We start from the raw sequence: 27,192 nt of genomic DNA on the forward strand, positions 1-27,192 counted from the left end.
TACCTGTCCTTCATGATTTTATGTGTAGTAGCTCTATCAGCTGCTGACAAGGGGATTGAAGTCCCCAACTATGACTGTGGAATTGTCTGTTTCTCCTTTCAGCTTTATCAGTTTTTGTTCTGTGTACTTTGAAGCTCTGTTGTTTGGTGCATAACTGTTTAGGATCATTATATCTTCCTGGGGGATCGATTCTTTTATCATTTTAGAATGTACCTCTTTATCTCTAGTCATTTTCTTTGTTCTAAAATCTATTTTATATTACATAGCCTATTTTTTTTTTTACTAATGTTTGCATGGTATATCTTTCTCTATCCTTTTTCTTTCAACATAACTATGTCACTCAATTAATTTGAAGTGAGTTTTTTTGTTAACTGCCTATAGTTGTGTAGTATGTGTGTGTTTTTAATCTATTCTGCCAACATCTTCCTTTTAATTGGTGTATTTTAGACCACTTAGGCATAAGGTAATGATTGATATGTCTAAGTTTTTGTCTTCCAAGTTAACTATTTACATAACCAGGGTACATTTTTATTTTAGAGAGTTCATCAAGAGACTAAATTAAAATAGCTACCCGTGGGTACTTGGCCAAGGGGTCTTCGTTTATTTGTGTGATTTTATGGCCCAAGTAAGAGTTTGATATCATCCACTTGAAAAGTTTTCTAGGCTAAATTTATTGCCGCCATGCTCATTGTGTGGGGTTTAGGGGTCTTAGCTGCCCATTTGCCCATGAGTTTAGCAGGACCAGAACTTTTTCCTGAAAAAAATTACAGTCCTATTTGGGGAATTCTCTTAGTCCAGCTCCGTGCAGAGGTGGGGTGGCCTTATGTTCTGGCATGTGTCTAGTGAGTGTGTCATAAGAGGATGCCAATAACGCCACAGCACAGGAACTGATAGTGAGTGTTTGTATCTCCTCTTACTGAGCAGCATACATGTCATTATCAGTTACTCATGTCCCGTTATTATTGCTGCATTACAAATTATCCCAGAATTTGGTGGCTTGAGATCACCATTTGTTTATGCCGATGGCCAGGAATTCGGAAAGAACCCAGTGGGGATGGCTTGTCCCTGTTCCGGCACGCCTGGGGCCTCGTCTGGGAATGTTCGAAGGCTGGGAGTGACTGGACAGCTGGGGTCTAGAATCATCCAAAAGCTCATTCACTCACAGACCTGGCAGCTGGGCTGTGGTGACACGAGGATCAGGACTGCCAACGGGAGTGCCTGTGCGTGGGCTCTCCCTGGAGTGCGGCTTCTTCATGGCAAGCTCGGGGCAATTGAACTTCTTGCATGGCATTCTGGGCTCCCAGAGAAAATGTGCCAGCAAACAAAGGGGAAGCTGCATAACTTTGCTGTCCTCTGTTAGGCAAAGCAGGTGCAAGCCCACTCAGATTCAAGGGGAGGGGACATAGATCTCCCCTTGATGGGAACATTGTCAAATAGTTTGGTGGCCATGACTTATTTGAGAAAAAATATTTAGGGAGTTACTACCTAAATAGGTTAAATAGTACCTATTGTTATCATTCTGAAGTTAAAAAATCCATATATAAACTGCCATCTGAAAACTGCATGTCTAATGGACCACATGCGTTTGATACCACATTGTTTTGATATCCTATGGAATTGGTTTTATGTTTTAGCTGTACAACTTCAGTCTTATGCTATGTTACTGAAGTTACCGAAAGAGTTTTGTAGAGGCAGTGACTCTCATAGTCCTAAGATTTAGGATTATGCACTCAGCTGTCGAGTCACCCCCAGCCTTCCAGCATTCCCAGACGAGGCCCCAGACATGCTGGAACAGGGACAAGCCATCCTTTCTGAATTCCTGGCCATCAGCATATAAAAATGGTCATCTCAAGCCACTTAGATTACAATTGTGTTTCCCCTGGTTTATTGTTATTTCATGGACAGAGTGAGTCATGCATTGTTTAGTGCCTGCGTTGTACAGTTGGGAAAACTGAAACTTTGACACTTGACTTTGTCCAAAGTCATAGAGTGAGTTAATGGTTGAATGGAGTGAAAATTTAGGTCTCTCTTTCTCCTGGGCCAGAATGTTTCTCTAAGAACTTTTCTTGGCTGCCTGGCCAGTTTTGCTCAGTGGTTAAGCTTCAACCCATGAGCCAAGAGGTCACCAGTTTGATTCCTGGTCAGGGCACATGCCCAGGTTGCGGGCTCGATGCCCAGGTTGCAGGCTCGATGCCCAGTGGGGTGTGTGCAGGAGGCAGCTGGTAGATGATGTTTCTCTCTCATGGATGTTTTTATCTTTCTATCCTTCTCCCTTCTTTTCTCTCCAAAAATCAATAAATACATTAAAAAAAAAGAACTTTCCTTGGCTTTGTAACCTAAGATGTCATTTTATGACTTGCCACCTCACCGGGTTTTACCACGTTCCAGACATAGCTTAGTGTTCTGAGCAGATTATTGTATTAGTGTTCTGTTGGGTTGAAAAACGTAATAGCTCCTGGTAGTCAGTTGTTGTCTCCTAGTGTGTTTTCACCCAAAAGTAAAAATGCTTTTCATACTCTCATTGTGTGTTGTGTTTTCCCTTGGTGAGCAAGTTGAAGTGTGTGTCCATGTCTGAGTCTTTGTTTCTAAGGACCTGGAGAAAGGTATAACATAGGATTCGTTCTCCCAATTAAGAGCTGATCTCCAGGGTTTTTTCTTTAAAATCTTGTAGTGGTTAGACATACTTCTGTATAAAGATTCAGACTGCTATGTTTTAGCTGTTGTGATTACCCCCAGAATAAAATAAAATCCACAAACTAATATCCCAACAAAACCGAAAGCCTGCATGGTGGCACATGGTCAGGCCTCCTTGGTGTGATCCATAAGGCCTTTCGTGATGTGGAACCTGCCTGACCCTTCACTCATGTCTGGCCGTGTTCTTCACCTGGCCCCTCTCCCAGCTTTCCAGAACTTCTGTCGTTTTGTACAGAATATGTTCCACATTCTTCCTCCATTCTATTGTACCTTATTATAGATGGTGGTCAAGCTGCCTGCAGAGTCCTCTCCTGCCCATATTAGTTTTATCTGCCACTCAGCTCCTCCTCCTATCTTATCGCAGATGTGCCTCCCTTGGGTGGCTGTCCCTAAGTTTTCCAAACAGAGTTAGGGGTGTCTCAGAAGCCCTGAACACAGTGCTATGGCTGCTCATTTCTGTTCATGTGCCTTCTGGGACAGGCATGCTTTACTTATCTTTATGGACTCCTGTGCCGAGCCGTCACGACCATGGCATACTCAGCCCCACATTGGGTACCTTGTGTGCCGTGCCAGCTCAGCCAGGTTCGGTGACCCTGAGAGGGGGCGGTGAAGGATTGAGAAAAGACAGACAAGAGAAGAAAGCTGGGTCTGGGTGGGACGCTGTCCTTTCTGATGGAGAGCCTCTCTGATGGAGAGCTAGCGACAGCGCCACGGACTACAAGCCGTGTCTTTATTTTATAGCCAGATTCCAAGAGGCAAAGTAAGGGTGTGGTCAAGATGTTTACAACATTCTCATGGGTTTCAATCCTACTCAGTTACATGCACCTGAACTCTATCAAGCCCACATCACTTAGGCACGTGGGGCCACAAGTTCGGACCATAGGTTCAAGCTTACAACTACAGCTGTTGGCTATAATTGTGCTGGGAGGGCTCTGCCCTCCAAGCTGGGACTTGCATGTGGCAATGAGAGCACTGCCCTCTCATTAGTCCAAGGCTTGAACCTGTCCAAACACTGTAGCTGCTCTCCACATATCCCCCCCCCCTTTTTTTTTCTTGTTTTTAAACAATCCTATTTACATCATCAAAAGCTCTAGGCAAATTATTCAGCATAACCAGAACATCAAGAACAAACTTCTGGCTATTAACAAAACAATCAACAGATAATGTTAATATAATACAGCAACACGAGAGAACAAAACTCTGGCTATTAATAATATAATAACAAAACAATGCCAATGCAACACAGCAATGAGAGAAAAATCAAACTATTGACATGTTAACATTTTCAGGATATCTTACTCAGAGTCCTCAGATTTAGCTGCACAAAACTTTACAGAAAATTGGCAGCTCACCAATGCTAGCATTGCCATAAACATGGTCGAGGGAGTGGCTTCCACTCCTTGCTTTTCTGCCATCTGCTTGGCCTCAGTCGTCACCTTCTTCAGCTGACTGCATGTTGATACTTTGGTCCCTTGCGTAGTAAGATGCTGCCAATAGGAAGATGTCGTCGATGCAGGCTGGTCCCCTGGATCAGGCTGCTTGGACAGTTGGCTTTGGGACTGAGCTGACACTAGTCCCAGTCAAATCAGCTCCGTCTGTGCCAGTGGAAGTCTGGTCCCTTCCTCAGCTTCTTTCTTCAGCTGCTGCTACATGGAGTAAGAGAGCAGCCCTTGGTCCTGCAGTACCAAAAACTGGCAGGTCACCAGACCCGAAGTCCCAGGGAGCTATCAGGTCGTACAAGAAAAAAATACCCAAAGCCCAGAAACAATGAGACTGCTGCAAGAGCTTACAATCTAAGTCGGAAATAAAAGTTACTTCCTCAAACAACATCAACCACAGCCATTTTTTGCTTTACAGTAGCTTAACAAAACCTAAGAGATTTCCACCTTATTGACTTTCTGCCTCTGACTTTCTGCCTCCTATTTCTTATCTTCTATCTTATAATTTCTATCTTATTTTCTCTTATCTACCACTTTATTTTATTTTCTACATATTTCTACCGCTTATTCCCTACCGCTTATTTCCTAACGCATATTTTCTCTACTTATTTCCTAACGCTTATTTTCTACCGCTTATTTTCTACCACTTATTTCTATGCTTATTTTCTACTTTCTCTTTTATTTTATTTTTAATTTAAAAAATGCTTCAATAAGCATTGTTTTAGGGATCCTCTTCTTTTCCTGTTTTCCTACCTTACTTCTTATCTCTTTTGTACTACTTCACTATGCATTGTCCCATGTTTTACACCCAGTAATTACTGAACCTCACTCCCTACCCTACTTTCACTTTCTGCACGCGTGCCTTAAGGGAGCCTCCTTTCACCCCACAATTACAATTCCCCCATACTCAGGTCCCTGTTCGGGCACCATATGTGGTGAGCCAGCACAGCCATGGGATACTCAGCCCCACATTGGGCGCCTTATGTGCCACGCCAGCTCAGCCAGGTTCGGTGACCCTAAGAGGGGGTGGTGAAGGATTGAGAAAAGACAGACAAGAGAAGAAAGCTGGGTCTGAGTGGGACGCTGTCCTCTCTGATGGAGAGCTAGCAACAGCACCATGGACTACAAGCTGTGCCTTTATTTTATAGCTAGATTCCACGAGGCAAAATAAGGGCGTGGTCGAGATGTTTACAACATTCTCGTGCGTTTCAATCCTACTCAGTTATATGCACCTGAATTATATCAAGCCCACATCACTCAGGCATGTCGGGCCACATATTCGGACCATAGGTTCAAGCTTACAACTATAGCTGTTGGCTATAATTGTGTTGGGAGGGCTCTACCCTCCAAGGTGGGACTTGCATGTGGCAATGAGAGGACTGTGCCCTCTCATTAGTCCAAGGCTTGAACCTGTCCAAACACTGTAGCTGCTCTTCACAGACTCTGGTTAAGCACCAGTAATGGAAGGTGCTTATTGAGGATTATTGAGTGGATGAGAGACTGGATTAGTGAGTTAATAGAGACATCTATAGCCTTAACCGGTTTGGCTCAGTGGATAGAGCGTCAGCCTGCAGACTGAAAGGTCCCAGGTTCGATTCTGGTCAAGGGCATGTACCTTGGTTGTGGGCACATCCCCAGTGGGGGGCGTGCAGGAGGCAGCTGATCAATGTTTCTCTCTCATCGATGTTTCAAACTCTCTATCCCTCTCCCTTCCTCTCTGTAAAAAAATCAATAAAATATATTTTTTAAAAAATAGAGACATCTATAATAATAAAAGCATAATATGCAAATCGACTGAACGGCTGAACAGCTGAATGACCTTCCAGACGACCCGAGGCTGCAAGGGCTGAGGTAGCCAGGGCTGTGAGGGCCTGCTCTTGGACAAATTTCGTGCATCGGGCCTCTAGTATCCCATAATTCGCAATCATCTTGCTTTTACCTACTGTCCTTGAGGCCCTAGAATGTTTGCAAGCAATTATATATTATTCAGATTTCATTTAAAATACTATCAAAGTTTGGACCATGGCCCCAAACTCTCTACTATTACAACAACCGTGTTAAAATTAAAAGAGGATTGGGGTCTACAAGTTTGCTTTCACATTGATCTTATAGGATGGTGAGGGCATCAGTTCCTCTCCCTTTTTGTGACTGTTATAGAAGCAACAGGGATAGCAGGTCCAGCCCTGTCACAGTGCATGTTTAGCGGGCATTTGGTCATAGCTTGTCTCTCATCAGAAACTCGACAGACTTGGACTATTATTACTTACTAGAGGCCCAGTGCACAAAATGTGTGCATGGTGGGAGGATCCCTCAGCCCAGCCTTCACCCTCTCAAAATCCAGGATCCCTCTCATATTTCAGGACCGCTGGCCCCTAACTGCTCACCTGCCTGCCTAATTGCCCCTAACCACTCTGCCTGCCTAATCAACCCTAACCTCTCGCCTGCCTGCCTGATTGCCCCTAAGCATTCTGCCTGCCTGATTGCCCCTAACCACCTCTGCCTGCCTGATCACCCCTAACCACTCTGCCTGCCTGATTGCCCCTAACTGCCTCTGCCTGCCTGATCACCCCTAACCACTCTGCATGCCTGATTGCCCCTAACCCCTCTGCCTGCCTGCCTGATTGCCCCAATCACCTCTGCCTGCCTGATAGCACCTAACCGCCTCTGCCTGCCTGGTTGTCCCTAACCACTCTGCCTGCCTCACTGATCGCCCCTAACTGCTCGCTGGGGCGTGGCCAGCCGGGGTGAGGGGCCGTGGTCACTCTGGTCTCTGGTCATTCTGGTCGTTCTACCATTTCAGTCACTGGGCTTTTATTATATAGGACTAGAGACACGCGAGGAGGCATGCCGCGGGGGGCTGGGACCCAAGCCTGACTCACACAGCACCGGCTGTTGCAGGAGTCAGGCCAGATTGGTGCTGCAGGAGGCCGGACCAGCTCCGCAGGGGGCTGGGACCCACACCTGACGTGCAGCGTCCCCCAGCCCCCCTACCTGTGTCCGCTCCGGGGCTGTGGGGGGCCGGGACCCGCGCCTGACTCACAGAGTCCCCCGGCCCCCCTGCCTGTGTCTGCTCTGGGGCTGCCCGAGCCACCGCGCCGGCTCTGGAAGGCCCCCCAGCCTCCGTCTCCACCTCCGCTCCGTGCCTCACCTGTGAGTGCAACCTCCTCCTGTCTGGTGGTGACCCGTATGGAGTCCTGGTTTAATTTGCATATTACCTCTTTATAATATAGATTACGATGGCTAGTTTTCCATTTTTACTATCTAACATTTGAACAAGTTTGGGGTAAATCAGTGATTTTCCAAAAGCTAGCCCTCAGACCCAATTTAATAGGTCTGATGTGAAGTTCACAAATCCATCTTTTCTAAAGCTTGGCAGTTTGTATTGGCATAGACAAATACAGGTTGACTAGTGTCTGTTATGGTAGAACATTGTGACCTATATTCTAGGCCTTCAGATTTTTTCTTGCTCTTCATTTTGATGTGGCTTTTCTGTAGTTCAGAAGTTCCACAAAAATACACATATTTCCCCCCAAATATTCAGTGAGTCAATCCTATAGCCTGTTTGTTAAGTTAAAAAGAATTCTTTGAAAAAGAATTTTAAATTGCAGCTGGCCTTCAATATTATTTTATATTAGTTTCAGTTATATAGCAAAGTGATTAGATATTTATTTAATTTACAAAATGATCCTCCTTCTAAATCTAGTACCCACCTGACACCATACATAGTTGTTACATTATTGACTATGCTGTACTTTACATCCCCATGATTTTGTAACTACCAATTTATACTTCTTGATTCCTTCAACTTCTTCACACAAACCCCCAATCCCACTCCCCTGTGGCAACCATCAGTTTGTTCTCTGTATCTATGAGTCTATTTCTGTGTTGTTTGCTTGTTTATTTTGTTCTTTAGATTCCACATATAAGTGAAATCATATGGTATTTGTCTTTGTCTCACTTACTAAAATGAATTCTTACCACTGACTAATTAGATGACTTAGGCAAATAAAATAAATGCCTATAAGAGATGCAACTTACTATTTTCCTTGAAGCACAAAGAAGTTTGTGCTTTCAACATACACTGTCACTTGATTTTTAAGACTGGGTTGTAGGAACCCAGAATCATTAAATATCTTGTTCAGGGTGGTACAAAGTCGATGGCAAAGTTAGGGTTAGATCTGAGCCTCTGGCATAGGTGTTGGCCAAGCAACAGAGGCTCAGGATTAGCCTGGAGACTGGGAGTGTCAGGCATTGGGAAGGAGGCTGTTCTAACTATATTAATGATTGGGGGTGGGGAGGTTGTAGATGTGATACGGTGGAGTTGTGCTAACCTGTGTGAGACGGTAGTATAGTGAGATAAAAGATCATGCTATCTGGGGAGAAACCAAGATGGCGGCATAGGTAAACACCTAAAGTGCTGCCTCGCACAACTATATCAAAACTACAACTAAAAGACAAAACGGACACCATCCAGAACCACAGGAAAGCTGGCTGAGTGGAAATTCTACAACTAGAAGAAAAGAGGAAAGCACATTGAGACTCAGAGGGGCTGCAAAAGGCTGAGGTATGGAGACTCGCATGCGGAGAGGACAGGTGGCTGTGTGCACGGGTGGCTGAGTGCATGGCTGGCTTTCTAAAGCGGGAGGGAGAAGGAAGCTCCCGACTGCACTGAACTCCAGTCCCAGGTGAGATGCTGGGAAACCAGACTCATTCAGGGGGAATCTGGACTGTCAGGAAAAGAGAAAGCACACTGAGACTCAGGAGCTGCGGAAGGCAGAGGTACCAAGGCGCATGCGCGCAGGGAGGACTGACTGCTAAATGCATGGGAGGATGAGTGCGTGGCTGGCTTTCTAAAGTGGGAGGGAGACAGAAACTCCTGACTGTGCTGAACTCCAGTTCCAGGCAAGTTTCAGGGAACCCCAACTCATTCGGGGAGAAACTGGACTGTCTGGCAGCGGGCGAAACTCAAGGGCGGCTTTCTCTCAGAGGTGCTTGCAGTGATTGCCAAGGGACACTGAGACCCAGGGGCCTCATAGGGCAGGGCTGATGGGAAACCAAGGCTGTCTGCTCCGCCCTGAGACTCTGCCCCATCCAAGCTGAGCACAGAGGCTTTTGCAATTTTGCAAGTCTTGTCTCATAAGAGTGTCTCCAGCCAGAAGTTTTCCCAGTGTAGACACAGCTGATCCTCACAGCCAATTGGCCTGGAGGTTAATTCCTCCCAGTGATACCAACAACAATCAAGACTTAACTACAACAAGGCTGAGCACACAGTCCACAAAGGGGTGCACCAAGAGTGTCCACCTCAGGTAACTGGGGAGGCTGAGCCACTGTGCCCTAGAGGACACATAGCACACAAAGCTACTCTACCAACTCAGGGAAGCAGCAAAAATGCGGAGACAAAGAAACAGATCACAAATGAAAGAAATGGAGTCAAACAAATGACTGGATATAGAGTTCAAAACCACGGTTGTAAGGTTTTTCAAGAATTTCCTAGAAAAGGCCGATAAATTTAGCGAGACCCTTGAGGATACAAAAAAGGACCAACTAGAAATTAAGCATACACTGATTGAAATAAAAAATATTATACAGAGACCTAACAGCAGACTAGAGGACCACAAGAATCAAGTCAAAGAGTTGAAATACAAAGAAGCAAAAAACACTCAGCCGAAAAGCAAAAAGGAAAAAGAATCCAAAAATTTGAAGATAGTGTAAGGAGCCTCTGGGACAACCTCAAGCATACCAACATCCGAATTATGGGGGTGCCAGAAGAAGAGAGAGAGCAAGATACTGAAAACCTATTTAAAAAAATAATGACAGAAAGAAATAGACTTACAAGTCCAGGAAGCGCAGAGAACTCCAAACAAAAGGAATCCAAAGAGGACCACACCAAGACACATCATAATTAAAATGCCTAGAGCAGAAGACAAAGAGAGAATATTAAAAGCAGCAAGAGAAAAACAGTTAATTACCTACAAGGGAGCACCCATACGATTGTCAGCTGATTTCTCAACAGAAACTATGCAGGCCAGACGGGAGTGGCAAGAAATTTTCAAAGTGATGAATAGCAAGAACCTACAACCAAGATTACTCTACCCAGCAAAGCTATCATTCAGGATTGAAGGTCAGATAAAGAGCTTCACAGATAAGAAAAAGCTCAAGGAGTTCATCACCACCAAACCAGTATTATATGAAATGCTGAAAGGTATTCTTTAAGAAGCGGAAGAAGAAGAAAAAGGTAAAGATAAAAATTATGAACAACAAATACATGTCTATCAACAAATGAATCTAAAAATCAAGTGAGTAAAAAATCTGATGAACAGAAACTGGTGAATATAATAGAATCAGGGGCATACAAGGGAGTGGACTGACAATTCTTGGGGGTAAAGGGGTGTGAGATGTGTGGGAAGAGACTGGACAAAAAGCGTACACCTATGGATGAAGACAGTAAGGGGGAGGTAAGGGCAGAGGGTGGGGTGGGAACCTGGGGAGGGGAGCTATGGGAGGAAAAAAGAGGAACAATTATAATAATCTGAACAATAAAGATTTATTAAATTAAAAAAACAGGAAAAAATAAAAATAAAAATGTAAAAAAAAAAAGATCATGATATCTGATAAAGGGCTATTAGTTCAAGTCAACAACTTGAAAATTCCCATTGATATTATACATTAAAAATGAGTTTCTTTTGGGTATATTCCCAGAAGTGGAATTGCTGAGTCATAAGGCAGTTCCATTTTTTATTTTTTGAGGTAACTTTATAACTGCTTTCCGCAGTGGCTGTACCAGTCTGCATTTCCACCAGCAGTGCATGAGGGTTCCCTTTTCTCCACATCCTCCCCAAAACTTGTTTGTTGATTTATTGATGATAGCCGTGCTAACTGTTATGAGGAAATAGCTCATTGTGGTTTTAATTTGCATTTCTCTGATGATTAGTGCTGATGAGCATCTTTTCATATGTCTATTTGCCATCTGAATGTCCTCTTTGGAGAAGTGTCTATTCAGGCCCTTGACCCATTTCTTAATTGGATTGCTTGTCTTTTTGGTGTTGAGTTTTATAAGTTCCCTATAAATTTTGGATATCAAGTCCTTATCAGATGTATTGGCGAATATGTAAGAATTATGCACCCCTATGTTCATTGCAGAATTATTTACAATAGCCAAGATTTGAAAGCATCCCAAATGCCCATCAGTAGATGAGTGGATTAAAAAAGCTGTGGTACATTTACACAAAAGAATACTACTCAGCTGTAAAAAAGAAGGAAATCTTACCTTTTGCAACAGCATGGATATACCTAGAAAGTATTAAGCTAAGTGAAATAAGCCAGTCAGAGAAAGACAAGTACCACATGATTTCACTTATATGTGAAAACTAATGAACAAAAGAGATTAACAAGCAAATTAGAGACAGACTCATAGGTACAGAGAACAGACTGACAGTTGTCAGGGGGGAGGGTTGTTGGGGATTGTGTAAAAAAGGTGAAGGGATTAAGCAAAGAAAAAGAAGACTCATAGACACAGACAACAACAGTATGTTGATTACAAGAGGGGAAGGGGGCTGTGGGGAGGAGGGAGAGATTAAAGGGGGGATAAATGGTAATGGAAGGAGACTTGAGTTGGGGCGGTGAACACATGATATAATATACAGCTGATGTATTATAGAATTGTATGCCTGAAACCTATATAATTTTAGTAACCAGAATCCCTCCAATAAATTTAATTTTAAAACATGGAATGAACCCTGCCTACACCTTGTCTTGGACTTCTGGCCTCCAGAATGGAGATAATACATTCCTGTTGTTTTCAGCCAAAAAATAAGGGCGGAGGGAATGGACATTTCTCAAACAACAGCTAAAGATATATTATTGCAATATTGCTAAAATATTACCGAGACTCAAATATTATATGTGCTCAGTTGTGTATCACCAGGCTCTTTACCAGAATATCAAGAATCCTCCCACCTCTGGATCTAGTTATGACAGCTTTAAAAAAATAAGTGACTGGATTCAGCTTCCAAGCATATTTAATGTCAGTGATAACACAAGAGGGGGCTTGTCCCTGAGTTGTGACCTGTCTGACTGAGAGCACTACTACATTACATGGCTAATGAAGCAAAATGGGATGACAACATAATAACAGTGTTGACAGTTGTTATCATTATTGCTGTTGCTGACATCACTAAGCCCCTCCCATGTTCCAGGCTTGCATGTTTACATGTATGAATTTATTTAATCTTCTCAACAGCCCTATGAAGCAGTATGTAATACTATTAGTCCCACTTTTTAAAGATGAGGAAATTGATGTCAGTGACTCAATCAATAATGTATTATCTTAATCTTCAAAGGCAAGTTTTAAGACTGACTTTTCTGTTATACCTTAGAAAGTTGGTTAGTTATCTGTAGTATCTTTATTGATGTTTTTCTATTTTTCAAAAGTCAGTTTCATAAAGAAAAGAACAGAAAGGAGAGTTATAAATATTCTTTTGATTGTAAAGTTAATTTACCTTTAAAGAGCTGTACCATGGCATGCTCTTAAATTCAGTCGTTATGCCCATCAGTCTGTGAGCACATCTTTTGTAACCTTGAACAAGTTACTTATTCAACATCTCTAAAGGCTCCAATTCACCCATCCTCTTTGGAAGATTTTTTAGATTTAAGATGATATTTGTGAATGTGGTTTGAGAAACAGACAGGAGTCGCAGTAATGTAAATACAGTGAGGCTGTTTTGGCCTCTATTTTGGTGATAAGTTATTTAAGTAGTTGTGCATGGAAAGCTCAATGGTTAGCCATAGACAATGGTGTGAACAAACACTCCTTGATTTCTGACCTTGCTCATTCCTGCTGCCTCTATCTTAAATTTTCTGCTTTTCAACAACATCCTGGATATACTGTCTCACAGTGTTTGGAGAGGAAGTCCCGTAGCTGTTCGGAAACGTACCCTGACAATGGCCACTCTGACTTCCCTTCCTCAGATGTTTGTTCTGGAATCCCTGAAGGACTTTCTGCTATCTTAGTCCCCACCACTCGGTCTAGCCCCTTAAACTCATTAGTCCAGGTAGACGTCTAGTCTGTGTACATTTCCACCGCTGGTTTCTTAAACTCAGGTTATGGAAAGAGATGGAGCCGCCATTTCTTCTAAAAAGTCACCAGTCCTTGAATAGGAACTCGGGGTGAAAAAGAGGTCTGTGTAGCTGGGGTCTCAAGAGCCCCACTTTCTCATTAAACTTAAACATCCTCAGAAATCCATTCTTTCCCATGGCTTCTGTGATCACTCCAGACTTCACTGTTTATTCTCTCACTGTGACCCATTTCGCGTCCTGTGACCCTGCCTTTAGGCTTCACTCCTCCCTTTTTCTGGACCCCATATTATTCTCCCTCAGCCACTTTCTTTCTGGCCCGCCATGCTTGCCCTGCAGAGCCCAGTCCTGCAGCGCCCAGTCCTGGATCAGTGACCCCCAATCTCACTGTCACCATCCCAGCCCTTCATGACTCCTCTCCAAGTCTGAGTTGCTTTCTCCTGAGAAATTATCGACATTCGTTCTCAATGAGTTCCTCTGGCTCCTTGCCCCACACCTGCAACCCTGCTCTTGTCCTTAGGTCCTGCCCTGGGAAACAGGTGACTCTTCTCTGTCCAAGACCAAGTCCTTCCTTGGCTTGTAGGTTCCACCCACCTCCATTTTCTCATTCCAGCCTGTATTCTCATTATATATTTCTATTTGTTCCTTCCTCTTGGCATATGGATTTGTTTCTCCCTGCCTCCCTTAAAAAAACCAAAACACTGTTAACTCTGGCTACTACTCCATTGCAATTCCTTCCCTATCCAAGCACCTTCTTCCCTCCCTCCCCACTTCCTTCTGTTCTGTGCAGCAGGAATTCATTTTGCAGAAACAGATTTCTGGTTTTCATGGAGCTTATCTTTTAGTGAAGGGAACAGTAATAAATAGTGGGTAAGTACTCTAAGCACCTTCAGCTAATGTGCAATAAAAACAGGGTAACAGAGAGTGACTGGGGGGAGGGGTGGCTTCAGAGAGTGAGACTAGGGAAGGCCTCTTTGAGGAGGTGGCATTTGGGTTGAGACCTGAAAGGGAAGAAGGGTCAGTCATGCTAGGAGCCTGGGGGAAAGTATCCCAGGCAGAGGGGAAAGGATGGGCAAAGCAAAGGTCCTGAGGCAGGAATGAGCTTGTGTCAAGGAAAACAATAGAAAAATACTTACTCAACCTACTCCTGTCACTTCATCTCTCGTTATTTCTCAAATCGGGCTTCATTCCTGTCACTTACCTGAAACCGTTATTGGTCAGGTCACCAGTGATCCGCTTGGCCAGTGGCCCATTTTGTTCTCATTGTTCTTAACCTTGATGTGACAGCTGCACTGTTGAGCAGCCCCTCCTCACTGGTGGGGTGGCCTCCCTGATGCTCTATCCTGCCCTCTGTACTCCTCTCAATGCCATGGACCTCGCTGTCTCCTGTCTTTGCGGACCTGCGCACTCTGCACCTGCATGGTTGGGCTACCACAGGCCTGCATCCTGGGCTCCCAGACTTCCTGGGTGATCTGACCCCCACCCTCAGCTTCATCTTATGTAATGGGGACACCTAACTGTTTAAAAAAGCCTGTCTGCTGAGCTTCAGATCTTCTCAGGTAGCTCACGGCATATCCAAAGCTTAACTCACATTCCTTTTCTCACCTGAAACTGGAGTCACACCACCTTTCCCCCGTCCCTCCCCTGCCATCCCATTTCTAACCAACTGCTCCCAAGCTGTGCCCATTCTCATCATCTCTACTGCCGTTTCATTTCTTGCTGAATCGTTGTGATTCTTTCCTCATTGCTCTCTGATCTCATTCCCTGTAGTCCATTCACACTTCACACTGCTGTGAGGTGATAATACTGAAATGGCCTCGTCTCATTCCCGTGAAAGACCTAGCGTGCTCCCCTGAGCTCCGGGTCTGTGCGGATGACCTCGTGGGCCGGCAAGTGAGCACCACCTGACCTGCCAGCCTCGTCTCCCACCTTTCTCCCACACCTACTGTTCGAGCTCCAGCCTTGTTGAAGTTTGCCAAACATAACAAGTTGGGTTTTGTTTGTTTTGTTTACTTGGTATCTTGGCTTATGCTGTTATCTTCCATAGAATGCCCTTCTGATTTTGTCGCCTTGGCAAACACCCACTAAGTCTTCAGTTCTGCTGACATATCTTCGAGATCAAACTGTCCATACCCTCCGGCAGGTGGAGACGCCCTCCTTTCTCTTCCCTTACGCCTTGGGCAGACTCCCATAGGTGCTTCGCATATTATTTATGCCTGTTTTGTTTACCTACTTGCCTTCCTCTCTAGAATGTGAATTCTGAAGGCACAGTGATTTTTACCATGTTCATCTTTATGTCTCTAATATAGAACACAATCCGCAGTAAACAATAGCCATAAGAAAAATCAATAAGGATTAAAAAATAGCCATGTCAAGTGAACATGAATCAGGGGAGGCTGGTGGGTCACCTGGTGAGGAGCCCAGCCCATTCTGCACAGGTATCATACACTCATTTGCTTCCTACTTATTGTCAAATACCTATAACTTTCATGGAGTGGTAGGTAGGCTGCAGTTTTGTGGGGGAAATGGCTCTCGAAAAAAAGTCAGCTGCTAGTACTAGTGATGAAGTAAGGAGGAGCTCCAAGTAAGGGAAGCTGTTAGAAATTTCTGATCAAGAACCAAGTGTTAAATTTATCTGCCTTAATCTGTGACGTGAATATACACACCAAATGCAATAAATGGAAATAAGAAAAGAGCTTCATGAATTATTTCAGTAAGGATGTCAGTCAGTGCACTTCTTAGCAAATGGAAGAAGCATTTAGTGAAAGTTGAAAATGGTGATAAACTTGAATCAGGACCTGTCCAGAAGCTGCTGTGCACAGATGCACTGTGATGCTCGAGAAAGCAAGGTATGGACAGACATGTCTATAGCCCTGCAGGTGAGGGAAAGCTTGAAAGTGGTTACTTTTTTTTTTTAAATGGGGAGAAATTATTTACATTATAGTATCTGAGCATTTGGAAGGCCTAGAACATCTCTTTTCACAAATGTTGAATGTCAGCTACTTCCTCTAAGGAAATAGAGCTGACAACAGATGGCACTGTAATTATGTCTCATTTATCTCGTGTGGTCTGGGAATGAGATATTCCACCTAAGAATTTTCTAGATAACTGAAGCATTCTTTTGGAGTAAAATCTTTCTCAAGTATTTCCATGTTTCCCTTCTTGAACAGGGTAAGGATAATGTGCTCTTGCAAAAACACAGTAAGTAGGAATATGTTCTTTGTGATATTTCAAAAGCAATTTACATGAGTGGAGTGTTTTACTTTGTATTAAATTATCTCAGACATTTAAATATCTTTTTGAAATGATGATCTGCCTCCTTCCCTGCTGTCAGGAGGTGATCTGCCACTATTTACTATTGTCTGAATTTCTGCCTGTTATAAATTTTCTTATCCGACATACTTACTTTTTTCTTATAAGCAATATATTTTTTCATGAAAACACCTCCTTTCAGAATGTGCTACTTTGAATGTGTTATAAACTATGAATTCAGATGATTGTTGTTTAGCAACTGTTACTATTGTGTGTTAAAATAAAAAGAAAAGCCCTAAGCGTGGTTGTGAAGATTATCTCTGGGTAAATGAAGTAAGACTTTACTGCAGACATTCTGTTGTTTATTCTGACTTCTGTCCCTGCTTTTCTACACTCTGAGTTATTGATGTTGCATATGAAAGTGATCTCTAAGGAGTAAACTGCGCACAGGAGTATGCTCTAGTCTAGTCAGTCATTAGCATACCTGGTGAACGCAGGCAAACCACAGTTTCTCTGGGTCTCAGTTTGCACATCTGTAAAATGGGAAGGTTGGATTAGATGATATCCTTTAATGTTCTCATGTGCCAGAAACGTAGATCAGCACAGAAGAGTTTGAAAGCCCTCACACCAAAGTGTCTGGAGATTGAATGAGCACTTTGGATTGAGAGCGTCATGGAATCTTCTCAGAGGAGGAGGGCAGATTTAGGAGGGTGGAAGTAGAAAGGCTGACTGGTGAGGAAGTATGTCTTGAGAAAGTGCAAGGCCTTTTCATAGGAGAGTAGTTATTGTGGTAAAATACACATTACATAACATTTACCATTGTAACCTTTTTAAGTATGCAATTTCATGGCATTAAGTATATTCACACTAGGGGCCCAGTGCACGAATTTGTGCACCTTGAAAGGAACTGTGGGCCATGAGGCTGTTGTGGACACAGGGGCAGGTCTAGGCCCATTCTCTGTGCCCCCGCCCTACCCGTCCCGCCACAGCCCGGTCCCCTGTCTGCCAGCAGCCCGCTCCTGCTGCTCCCACTTCCATGCACTGACAACACCAGCCCCGCTTGCACCCCTGATGGTGCCAAGTGATCGGGACCAGCGCTGGGCACCAGCCACGGTGCAAGCAGGGCCGGTGCTGACAGTGGGTGTGAGTGCTGGGTGGGACCGTGGCATGTGGGAGCAAAGGATTTTCAGTAACCACCAGACGCTCACCCTGATGACAGCGACCGGCGCCCTGCCTTGGTCTGGCACCCCTGCTCACCTGCTCCACCATCCCGCCATGGCTGACACCCGCCATGTTCCACACTCTGCCGTTTGCTGCTGTGCCTGCCATGTTCCACGTGCGCCCCTGGTGGTCAGCGCACGTCATAGCGACCGGTTGTTTGGTTGTTCAGTTGTTCCGCCGTTCAGTCTATTTGCATATTAGGGTTTTTTATATTTAGATTGTTGTATAACCCTCACATTTCTAGAACTTTTCATCATGTCCAATAGGAATGCTGTGTCCATTAAACACTAATTCCACATTCCGTGCCCCCCCAGCCCCTCGTAACCACCAATCTACTTTCTGTCTCTATGAGTTTGACTATTCTAAGTACCTCATGTAAGTGGAATCCTATGATATCCTACAGTATTTATCCTTTTGTGACTGGTTTATTTCACTTAGCACATGTTTTCAAGGTTCATCATGTTGTAGCGTGTATTAGAATTTCATTCTTTTTTTTTATCTTTCTTGTTGAAAATATTATAGATGACCTATTCCCTCTCCCCCCCCCCCTTCACTCCCTTCACCCATTTCCTGCCCCCTCCTCAGGCCTTCCCCACACTATTGTTTGTTTATGGGCTGTGCATATATGCATATAAATTCTTTGTTTAATCTCCTTTTTGAGGCTAATATTCCATTGTGTGTATGATCCTCGTTTTGTTTACCCATTCATCTGTTGGTGAGGTTTGGGTTGTTTCCACCACTTGGGTACTGTGAAGAATGCTGCCACGAACCTGTGTGTGCAAGTATCTGTCCGAGTCTCTGTGTTCATTTCTTTTGGGTACATACCCAGAAGTGGAATTGCTGGATCTTATGATAATTCTGTGTTTAACTTTTTGAGGAAACACCAAATGTTTTCCACAGAAGCCGCACTATTTTATATTCCCGCCAGCATTGCAAGAGGGTCTCACTTTCTCCTGGGGGAGGAGTAGCTGTATGTGCTCAGTATAAACCAGCTTGACTTGGGCCCAGATTTTACACGAGGCTGGATTAAGGAAGATCTTAAAAGCTGGCCATGGGATTGGTACTTTATTCTGTAGGCTTTGGGACTCTGATAAGGGCTCCTGAACTCAGGAAAAGCAGGATTATAGTAGTACTCCAGGAGGCTAAGGATCAAAGGATACTTGCAGGATGTATTGGGCCCAAGAATTGGAACATGGTCGTCAGAAGGTGGCAATGATCCAGCTGGGAGACCTAGGCTCCATGTAGGAAGGTGGAAAAGGCAGAGATGAAAGTGGAGACACTTTTGGGCTCAGCGGTGCAGCATTGGCCACAACCTGTGTACCCTCATGTGGAGAGAGGACAAGGATATATGTGTAAGCAGTGGTACCTCCTTGACCTCATGATTGCTGAGGTCCTACCTTGAAGATAGGATGTTTAGAGGGGACCTGCATCTAGTTAGCTCCCTGTTTACTGAAGGCATAGGCATTCGCAGCAGATCATGGAGCTGTATCTTGGATAGCTGGAGGTACCCCCACCTAGTTGACCATCCTAGGACTTGGCCCTCTTGAGTAGGGTAGGACCAGCGATGCTTGTAGAAGGAACAGAAACACCAAACTCAAAGTAAGTATGGAGGGAAAGAAGGGAAAAGAGGGTGCCAGTTAGGATGTCTAAACCAAAATGTGAGCTAGTTCCAAAGTTCTCATTTTGATCTCCCATTTGCATAGTGCATAAAAATGATACGATCCTACAGAATATTACAGGGATGGTGTTTGTATGGCCAGTTCGCTTTTTCTTGCCTCAGAATGCTTCTGCCCCTTTCTCTCGGTCCCTTCGTGTTTCCACCACTGAAGATTTCTAGAAGGTGCAAGAGTCCAGTTAGGGGTTGTCCTTTGTGTTACTGGAAGACTGAGTGCTGTTTGTGTCTAGGTGTGGGATCGTGAGCCAGTGGGTGTAGTGGGCAGATGGCTGGGTGTGGGTTTTAGTGGAGATAGGTTGCAAGAGAGTTTTAAATAACTTATTTAAAATAGATAGAATAAAGGGATCTACAATCAGATTTATGCACCATGATTAACTTAATTAGACAGATTATGGGGAAATATGCTAAAAAGTTGATGTAATAACTGTTTCAGGGCATAGGATGTGGAAGACAATGAGATAGCAGCTGAAATGTGGCTGCAGGATTATTAGCCTGGGTGTGCTGGCCTGCCTGATAGCGGAGTGCCCCGCCCGGAAACCAGAACAAAGGCTGCCTGCCACGCGGTTATCGGTGGTCACGCAGGCTCCCCAGAGGCAGCCGTCCTGACAGGGTTATAAGAAAAATCATTTATAGGAACTATTACATTCTCTGGGTTCCTTATAAATAGATGTCCTCTCTTGACATGGCTTTGTGTATATTTCTACCTGTGTTTTCAAATCTGGGGATTTAGATTTTTTAAAATGAATGATTCTTATCCTGGTGCTGAGAAAGAAAATGAGTCCGTTAAAAAAAAACACACACACACAAAAAAAAATCCCAGGCTAGTGTACATTTTTATCTGCACGTTAAACTGTCAACAGCCTTTCCCCCCATTTATTGCTGTGTGGAGAGGGTACGCTCGCTGACACGAGTAACAGAGTTTGATGAGACGCAGCCGCTGACCTCGCAGGCCTGTTTCGGTTGTGCAGATACTGTTACCAAACTCGAATCCTTTCTGGCTCAGCCCACCCTTGTTTGGACCCTGGGAGCCGGTGCTTTGCCCAGCTGTGTAGACACCTTAGCGGTGGGGGAAGAGCCTGTTTCCTCAATGAGCACTAGTTGCCCCAGAGAATCAGCAGGCTTGGAAGGGACCCATTCACACGTTCACGAGGCACTTGGAGCTTCTTAAGGAATGAACCTCCTGCTTTCTTCCATGAGGGGCCCCTGCAGGGACTCTGAATTCTGTTCTAGCACAAGCGCAGCAGAACTCCTCTCTGGTCCCTGGCTTGAGGGCTGCTGAGCAGCCTGCCTGGCCCCCAGGGAAGCGAGGGCTTCAGAGAGGACTCCGTCTTTGTGGCTGTGCCAGGCCCTCGGTCCCTGTGCTCACTGCCGGCGGATTGCACGTTTTGCATCTCCAGACAGGCCCGTGGGGCAGCTGTGAGAAATGACACGGAAAATTTGCAATGCCCAAGCCCTCTCTGTCGCACCTGAAGGAGATCCAAGCTCTGGACAGGATCAAAGAGGCTATAAACCCGGGGTGTGGGATGAAAGCTCCTATGAGGCAGAGAACAGAGAGCAGAACTTGGCCGTGTTTCTAAAGACCCGTAGTTCCCACAAAAGAAAAGAGGAGGGAGGGGGAGGGAGGAAGCAAAGAGAAGTGGTTTGGGAGAGGCCTTGAAAACTGGAGCTGACCCTGGCTGATCTTTTCCCTGGAAGCTTGCTTTTGTAGCTGCTCAAAGACTGGGAGGTGCTTTCTAGCCTATGTGGGGATTAAGAGGAAGGAAGGGACATGGGGGGAAAAAGCCATGGCAAATCACAGATAAGAGATGAGGAAGTTTATCTGGTGATGTGTTGAATTTGACTTTTTTTTTTAACTATAGGAAAAAACGCCATAATACCGGTGATATTGGGAAGGCCGTGGAGCATAGGTGCCCTGGGAGCCTGTGCCCACTAGATAGGAGAGTTCTGTTGGGCCAGGCCCGTGGGAGGCTCAGCCTGAGAGTTGAGCTGAGATAGATGCTGGGTCACATCTTCAACCAGACAAGCGAGACTGTGGAGTGTCAGGAACAGTGACATGGGGTGGAGCACAGTTTCGGGGGGTCCATCAATAGACTTGCTCTGGAGCACTGACCTATGATGCTTCTCGGGTAGGAAGGACGATATGAAATTAAGATGTGTGCCTGCCATGGTGCTGGGTATTTTGTTTTCTTCTTTAATGCTTCCAGAAGCTTCCAGAGGGCCACGTGACCCATAGCAGTGGCCCCAGGCCACTCCAAGTTACCTTGAAGAGATCACTCTGGTCAGTTTATCTGAAATGGCTATGATTTTTAAGAGATAATATTAACGCAGTATTTAAATTAAATATAATAATTATATTTACCAAATCATATTGCAGAAAATGAAGATAGTAGTAGCAGAGAAGAAAAAGCACATAATCCCACTCTGCATCATAGCCAGTCATATTTAGACATACTGCTTTATAGTCCTTTCTTTAATGTGTCTAAATATAGTTTCGTTTCCAACATTACAAACTCCCTCCCCCCATGTTTTTATGAAGTCTTCATAACTGTGATCTTTAAATTAATGGCATTTTTATTTCTTTGGGGATATTTTAAAGTGGCAGCATTCTGAGTTTTCTCATAGTTATTAGAGGTAGAGGTTTAATTGTAATTTAATTTGTGTGTGTGTGTGTTTAAAAGGCATTTTATGCTAGATCTCAGCTATTAAAAAACTGTCTTTTCTCGTGTTTCTGTTAACAGGGATCTACCGCACAGAAAAGGATAAAGGCACTTTGTATGAGCTCACGTTCAAAGGGGACCACAAGCACGAATTCAGACGCCTTGTCCTGTTTCGACCGTTTGGCCCTATCATGAAAGTAAAAAAAGAAAAACTCAACATGGCCAACACGCTAATCAACATTATCGTGCCACTGGCAAAGAGGGTGGACAAGTTCCGACAGTTCATGCAGAATTTCAGGTTTGTGTGTTTGCACCTGTTTATCTTCCCCCATGTGGTGCGTGTTAAATGCTGATATCATTTCCCGTCATCTCCCTCATTTCCCCCACCAAGGACAAAGGCGTCTTTCTCTTCTTGTTCAACTCTGTTTTCTTTATATCACCTTTATCATTTGAGTTTGCCTTTCCCTAAAGCAATTAGAAAACTGCCAGATAAGCAGATTTACCTTCGGAAGGGAAACCAGGAAGGACTGGGTTTTCCTCGGGATCTACAAAGAAGGCCTCCCGCCTGTGGCGTTCAGCTCTAACTTGAGTTTGGGCTCAGCTCTGGGGACAACAGGGGCCATGCTATCGCACCGGTAGAGTGGGCCCTCTCCCAGGCTCTCAGAGGCTGGCGCCACGTGGCCGTGGACTTGTGCTGGAAGCTGGCTTCATTTGCTGCCCTGCTCTAGCAGTGGCTGGAGTGGATTGAATCAGAATCTATTTTTTATTCTAATCTATGTCTCCTCAGATTAAATTTAGACAAAAATTAAATTGTGCCAAGAAATTTCCAAGCACTCATTTCTGTAGCTACTCAAGGAGACTAAGTGGGTTTTATTTTCAGATGCAGGAATGCTGTTTTACTTGTGTGTCTTTAAAGCCTTGTGCAGTGTTGGAGCTTATAAGCTGTTATGGCTTACATTCACTTACTGGTCGAGGTTAATCAGCTAACTCCGTGGTCGGCAAACTGCGGCTCGCGAGCCACATGCGGCTCTTTGGCCCCTTGAGTGTGGCTTTTCCACAAAATACCACGGCCTGGGCAAGTCTATTTTGAAGAAGTGGCGTTAGAAGAAGTTTAAGTTTAAAAAATTTGGCTCTCAAAAGAAATTTCAATCGTTGTACTGTTGATATTTGGCTCTGTTGACTAATGAGTTTGCCGACCACTGAGCTAACTTACTTAGCCAGCTTGTTTTAAAGGTAGCAAGTCACTCACACACACACACACACACACACACACACACACACACAAGATAGCAAGTCATAGGTGTCTAATTATAAATCCTGGAAGATCAGACTTATTTTTATAATCTTTTATCATTAAATTCACTTTATTCAAAGCCAGTAACGCTTCATATAAAGGTATGGTTGATACGTCTCAAAATTCTGGATAGTGAATGCACTCTTTTTTTAATTTTTACATTTGAAGAAGGACCCTTTTCTAATTAAATTTTAAGGTCAGAATTCAGTAGTCTTAGAAGAGACTTTTGAGGGTCATTTGGTCTAATCCTCCCTTAGTTCAGAATCCTTGAGAGCACTCCTGACATGTGGTTTTACTATGCAATGTGTGTGTGCCAGGTAACTACCTACTTACAAGGTGGGCTGTCTTATGTAGATAGAAAGCTTACTTTTATTAGAACCTGAAGTCCAGCTTCCTGTAATTTCTACACAGTGGCTCTGAAGGAAGGACTGAACAAATTCATTTCCTATTAAACATCCTAGCCTTTCAGATATTTGAAGAAAACGATCATAACTCCCTTTGTCTTTTCTGTGGTATCCTTCGGAGTAGGGTGGACCGATTTTTCCTTCCATCTCCAGTTTGTAGAGTACCCCGGTGGGCACCATCATTTGGCTGTCGACCACATTCTCCTGGCTTTAGTACTGAAGTGACTATGGCGTTGGCTTCTGACTCCCTTTGGTGTTTCTAAGTTCTCTCCCTGTGTTCTCTTTGGAATGGCAGAGTGCTGCTGGGTGATTAAGCATTACCTGCTTAGAAGGACGAAACCTGTGGCTGGCACTAGGCATTAAGCCAAACCATTACTCCCAGCAGCTGGTGTGCCCATGTCTAGGACTAGCTCAAAGTAAGTTCCTTTAGCCAGGAAGCTACCCAGCGTTTCCCAGATTAAGGGCCTTGAGATTTGCTTCACTGCTCATAGGCTAGTCTCTGAGTGTGCTGGGCTTGGTAAGGTAGTGCTGTGCTAAAAGAATGTCTGCTCAGTGAAGGACCAAGTTCTTGGCCTAGGACCCAGGGGCCTGGAAGCCTTGAATAGTAAGATATGTATGGCTGCTATACATATCACAATATATGTAAGATATACACTGGGTGGCCAGATTATTATGATCTCTGAACGCATAATAATCTGGCCACTCAGTGTGTGTGTGTGTGTGTGTGTGTGTGTGTGTGTGTGTGTGTGTGTATGTGTGTGTGTGTGTGTGTTTGTATATATATATTATATATATTAGAGTCCTGGTGCATGAATTTGTGCATGGGTGGGGTCCGGCCAGCCTGGCCAGGGGGAGGGGACATGGGTGGGTGGTTGGCTGGCCTGCCTGCTGGTCGAACTCCTGGTCAAGGGGACAATTTGCATATTAGCCTTTTACTATATAAGATATACACTGAGTGGCCAGATTATTATGCATTCAGAGATCATAATAATCTGGACACTCAGTGTATATTGCCTTAGTGTCATGAGTATTACAAGGAATTAACCTAGAAGGGAAATACTGTTAGAAAAAAGTAAATAAGTAGCTCACAAGTCACCAAAATTGAGAGGGTAAAATGAAATGTAATTCTAGTCAATGTTTTAAAAACAGACAAAAATTCTAGGGTCTTTTTCCTTGACCATCACTCTTGAGACGCCCGTTGTTGCCTGTAGGCGGGAGAGGGTGGGTGGGAAGACCTGTTACGTGGTGGGGGGGACATTTTGGGGGCCTGTGTGTGTGTCGGACACTCTACCAAATGCAGGGCTGAGAAGAGGAGATGGAGATGTAGAGCCTGCCTTTGTGGAGAGGAAATCTACTCATAGGAAGCTAGAAGCTATAGCAGAAATAGACACAAGGGACAGTGGGACCCAGAAAGGCATCCCAGGACAGAGGATACTTGAGCAGAAGCCTGAGTGGGGAGTGTGCTCTGTAGCCCAGGTTTCTGAGTGTACTGAGGTCTCTGAAAAAATGAGGTGAGAGATGGCACTCAAACCTGAGGCTGTTTAATTCTGTCAGAACTCAGTAAAGGTGGCGTTTCAAGCCAGCCAGCAGAGGATGGACTGTCCAGTGCATGGCTTTAGCACAGTTAATTACATTTGATTCTTCACACCAAAACCCAGAGTAAATTCCGGTCAATTAAATATTTAAATGCAGGTAATATGACCATAAGAAGTCTTGGGAGAAAATGTAAGGGGCTATTTATTAAATATTTGATGTTGTCTTTATGAAGTCCCTTCCATCCCAAGACTGAAAATTATTAACTGTGGTAGGCACTGACTCCTTCTTTTGGATTCTCTCTGCCTTATATATAGTTACCATATATTTTGTTTAAAAGTTCAGTGACAGGTGTTGGGTTGTTTTTTGCTTTTGTAATTGAAACATGACTTTTTAGCTTGTAAAAGTGATCCATGGCTATTATAAGACCTTTAAACAATATAGAACACAACAAGGATTAAGTTATTTACGAATTCACTCCAGACTCTGCCTCCCCAAATTCATCATTTTGAATATTAATTGAATATTGTTCTAGGTGCCTTTTTAAAAAAATATTTGCATATATAAAAATAACTTGCTGCTCTAGCTGGTTTGACTCAATGGATAGAGCATCAGCCTGTGGACTGAAGGGTCCTGGGTTTGATGCCAATCAAGGGCACATACCTTGGTTGCAGGCTCTTCCCCAGCCTGGGCCTGGTCGGGGGTCGTGCAGGAGGCAACCCGTCAATGTGTCTCTCTCACATCGATATTTCTCTCTGTCTTTCCCTCTCTCTTCCACTCTCTCTAAAAATCAATGAGAAAATATCCTTGGGTGAGGATAAAAAAAAAAAGAATAACTTGCTAGCTAGGAATAACTTAATACAACTTGAGATATACTGTATGTTCTATTTTTAATTAAATAATTAAATTTTACCTTACTTAAATTTATAGAAGAGAATCTGAAGTACAATAGAATAAATTGCTGATCTTTAAGAAAGTGTTTCTCAACTATAAGAGATATTGGTTCCTATAAGAGATTCCTCTAAAGTTGCTTAAGTGATTTTGCAAAACAGAAGATTGGAATTATTATGTAATTTTTACTACATAATACTTTTAATTTTAGACTGGATTGGTTGGAAAATTACAATAAGAAGAGAAAATCAGTACAGTGATGCTTCCTCCTTCTCCTGTGTTCCATTTTCCAATTTTTTCAGCTTTGTATTATTTTTACCTTCTCAGGGTTTGTAGCATTTACATTGTTTTATAACTACAATTCCAATACTTACATGGATTCAGTGTTTTCATTAGCAGTTCTCCAACAATAGCTTCTTCAATTCTGAGGCCTTGGTTGACTGTATTTCATGGACAAGAAATTCCTTCAAGAATGATCATACATTCTTCAGACTAGAATGTCTGCTTATTATCTTGATACTTTAAGTATCACCTGGCCGAACTTAAAATTCTTAGGGGACGCTTTCTTTCCTCAGGACTTTGTAGATATTCTTTTGGCATCTAATGGTACCATGAAGACGTGTTAGGACAATTTTAGTCTCTCCTGAAAATGACTTACTTTTGCCTGAATGTCCAAAGAATTCCTTCTTTTGTCTTGAATTATAATAACTTAATCAGGATATGTCTCAGGTCAGTGTCCATTGTGTTCTCTCAGATTTTCCTATAATTCAGTTTCCTATTTTGCTGTGTAAATTCTTCTGTTTCAAGGAACTTTTTTTGCTGTTCTAATTTTGAGTACTTGTCCTGCTTCATTTGTTTGGTTTCTCTGTTTTGCAGATACAATTGTATATTCTCAGGTGTTCTCAAATTTTTTAGCTTCTTTCTCTTTTTTAATGCCTTTGTATTGTATCTGTTTTCACACAAACCTTTTCTTTATGAGGACTTTGATTTTCAGATATATCTATTCTGTACCTTGGTATTTTTAATTATTCTGTTCGGTTTTTTGTTCTTTTATCAATGT

The 27,192-nt window shown here is 43.6% G+C and overlaps 1 protein-coding gene across 5 annotated transcripts in view; it reads left to right on the top strand.

Moving 5' to 3' along the window:
• The window catches only part of CSGALNACT1 (chondroitin sulfate N-acetylgalactosaminyltransferase 1), a 316,104-nt gene that overhangs the window by 259,159 nt on the left and 29,753 nt on the right, over window positions 1–27,192 (top strand). For all 5 annotated transcript variants that reach the window (XM_080660425.1, XM_080660423.1, XM_080660427.1 and 2 more), the window contains one exon: window positions 22,092–22,308. In XM_080660425.1, the coding sequence (XP_080516551.1) occupies window positions 22,092–22,308 (217 nt within the window). The remainder of the gene's footprint in view (window positions 1–22,091; window positions 22,309–27,192) is intronic.

This window comes from Plecotus auritus (genome assembly GCF_963455305.1).
Source record: "Plecotus auritus genome assembly, chromosome: 3".
In the NCBI taxonomy this organism is placed as follows: Eukaryota; Metazoa; Chordata; class Mammalia; order Chiroptera; family Vespertilionidae; genus Plecotus; species Plecotus auritus.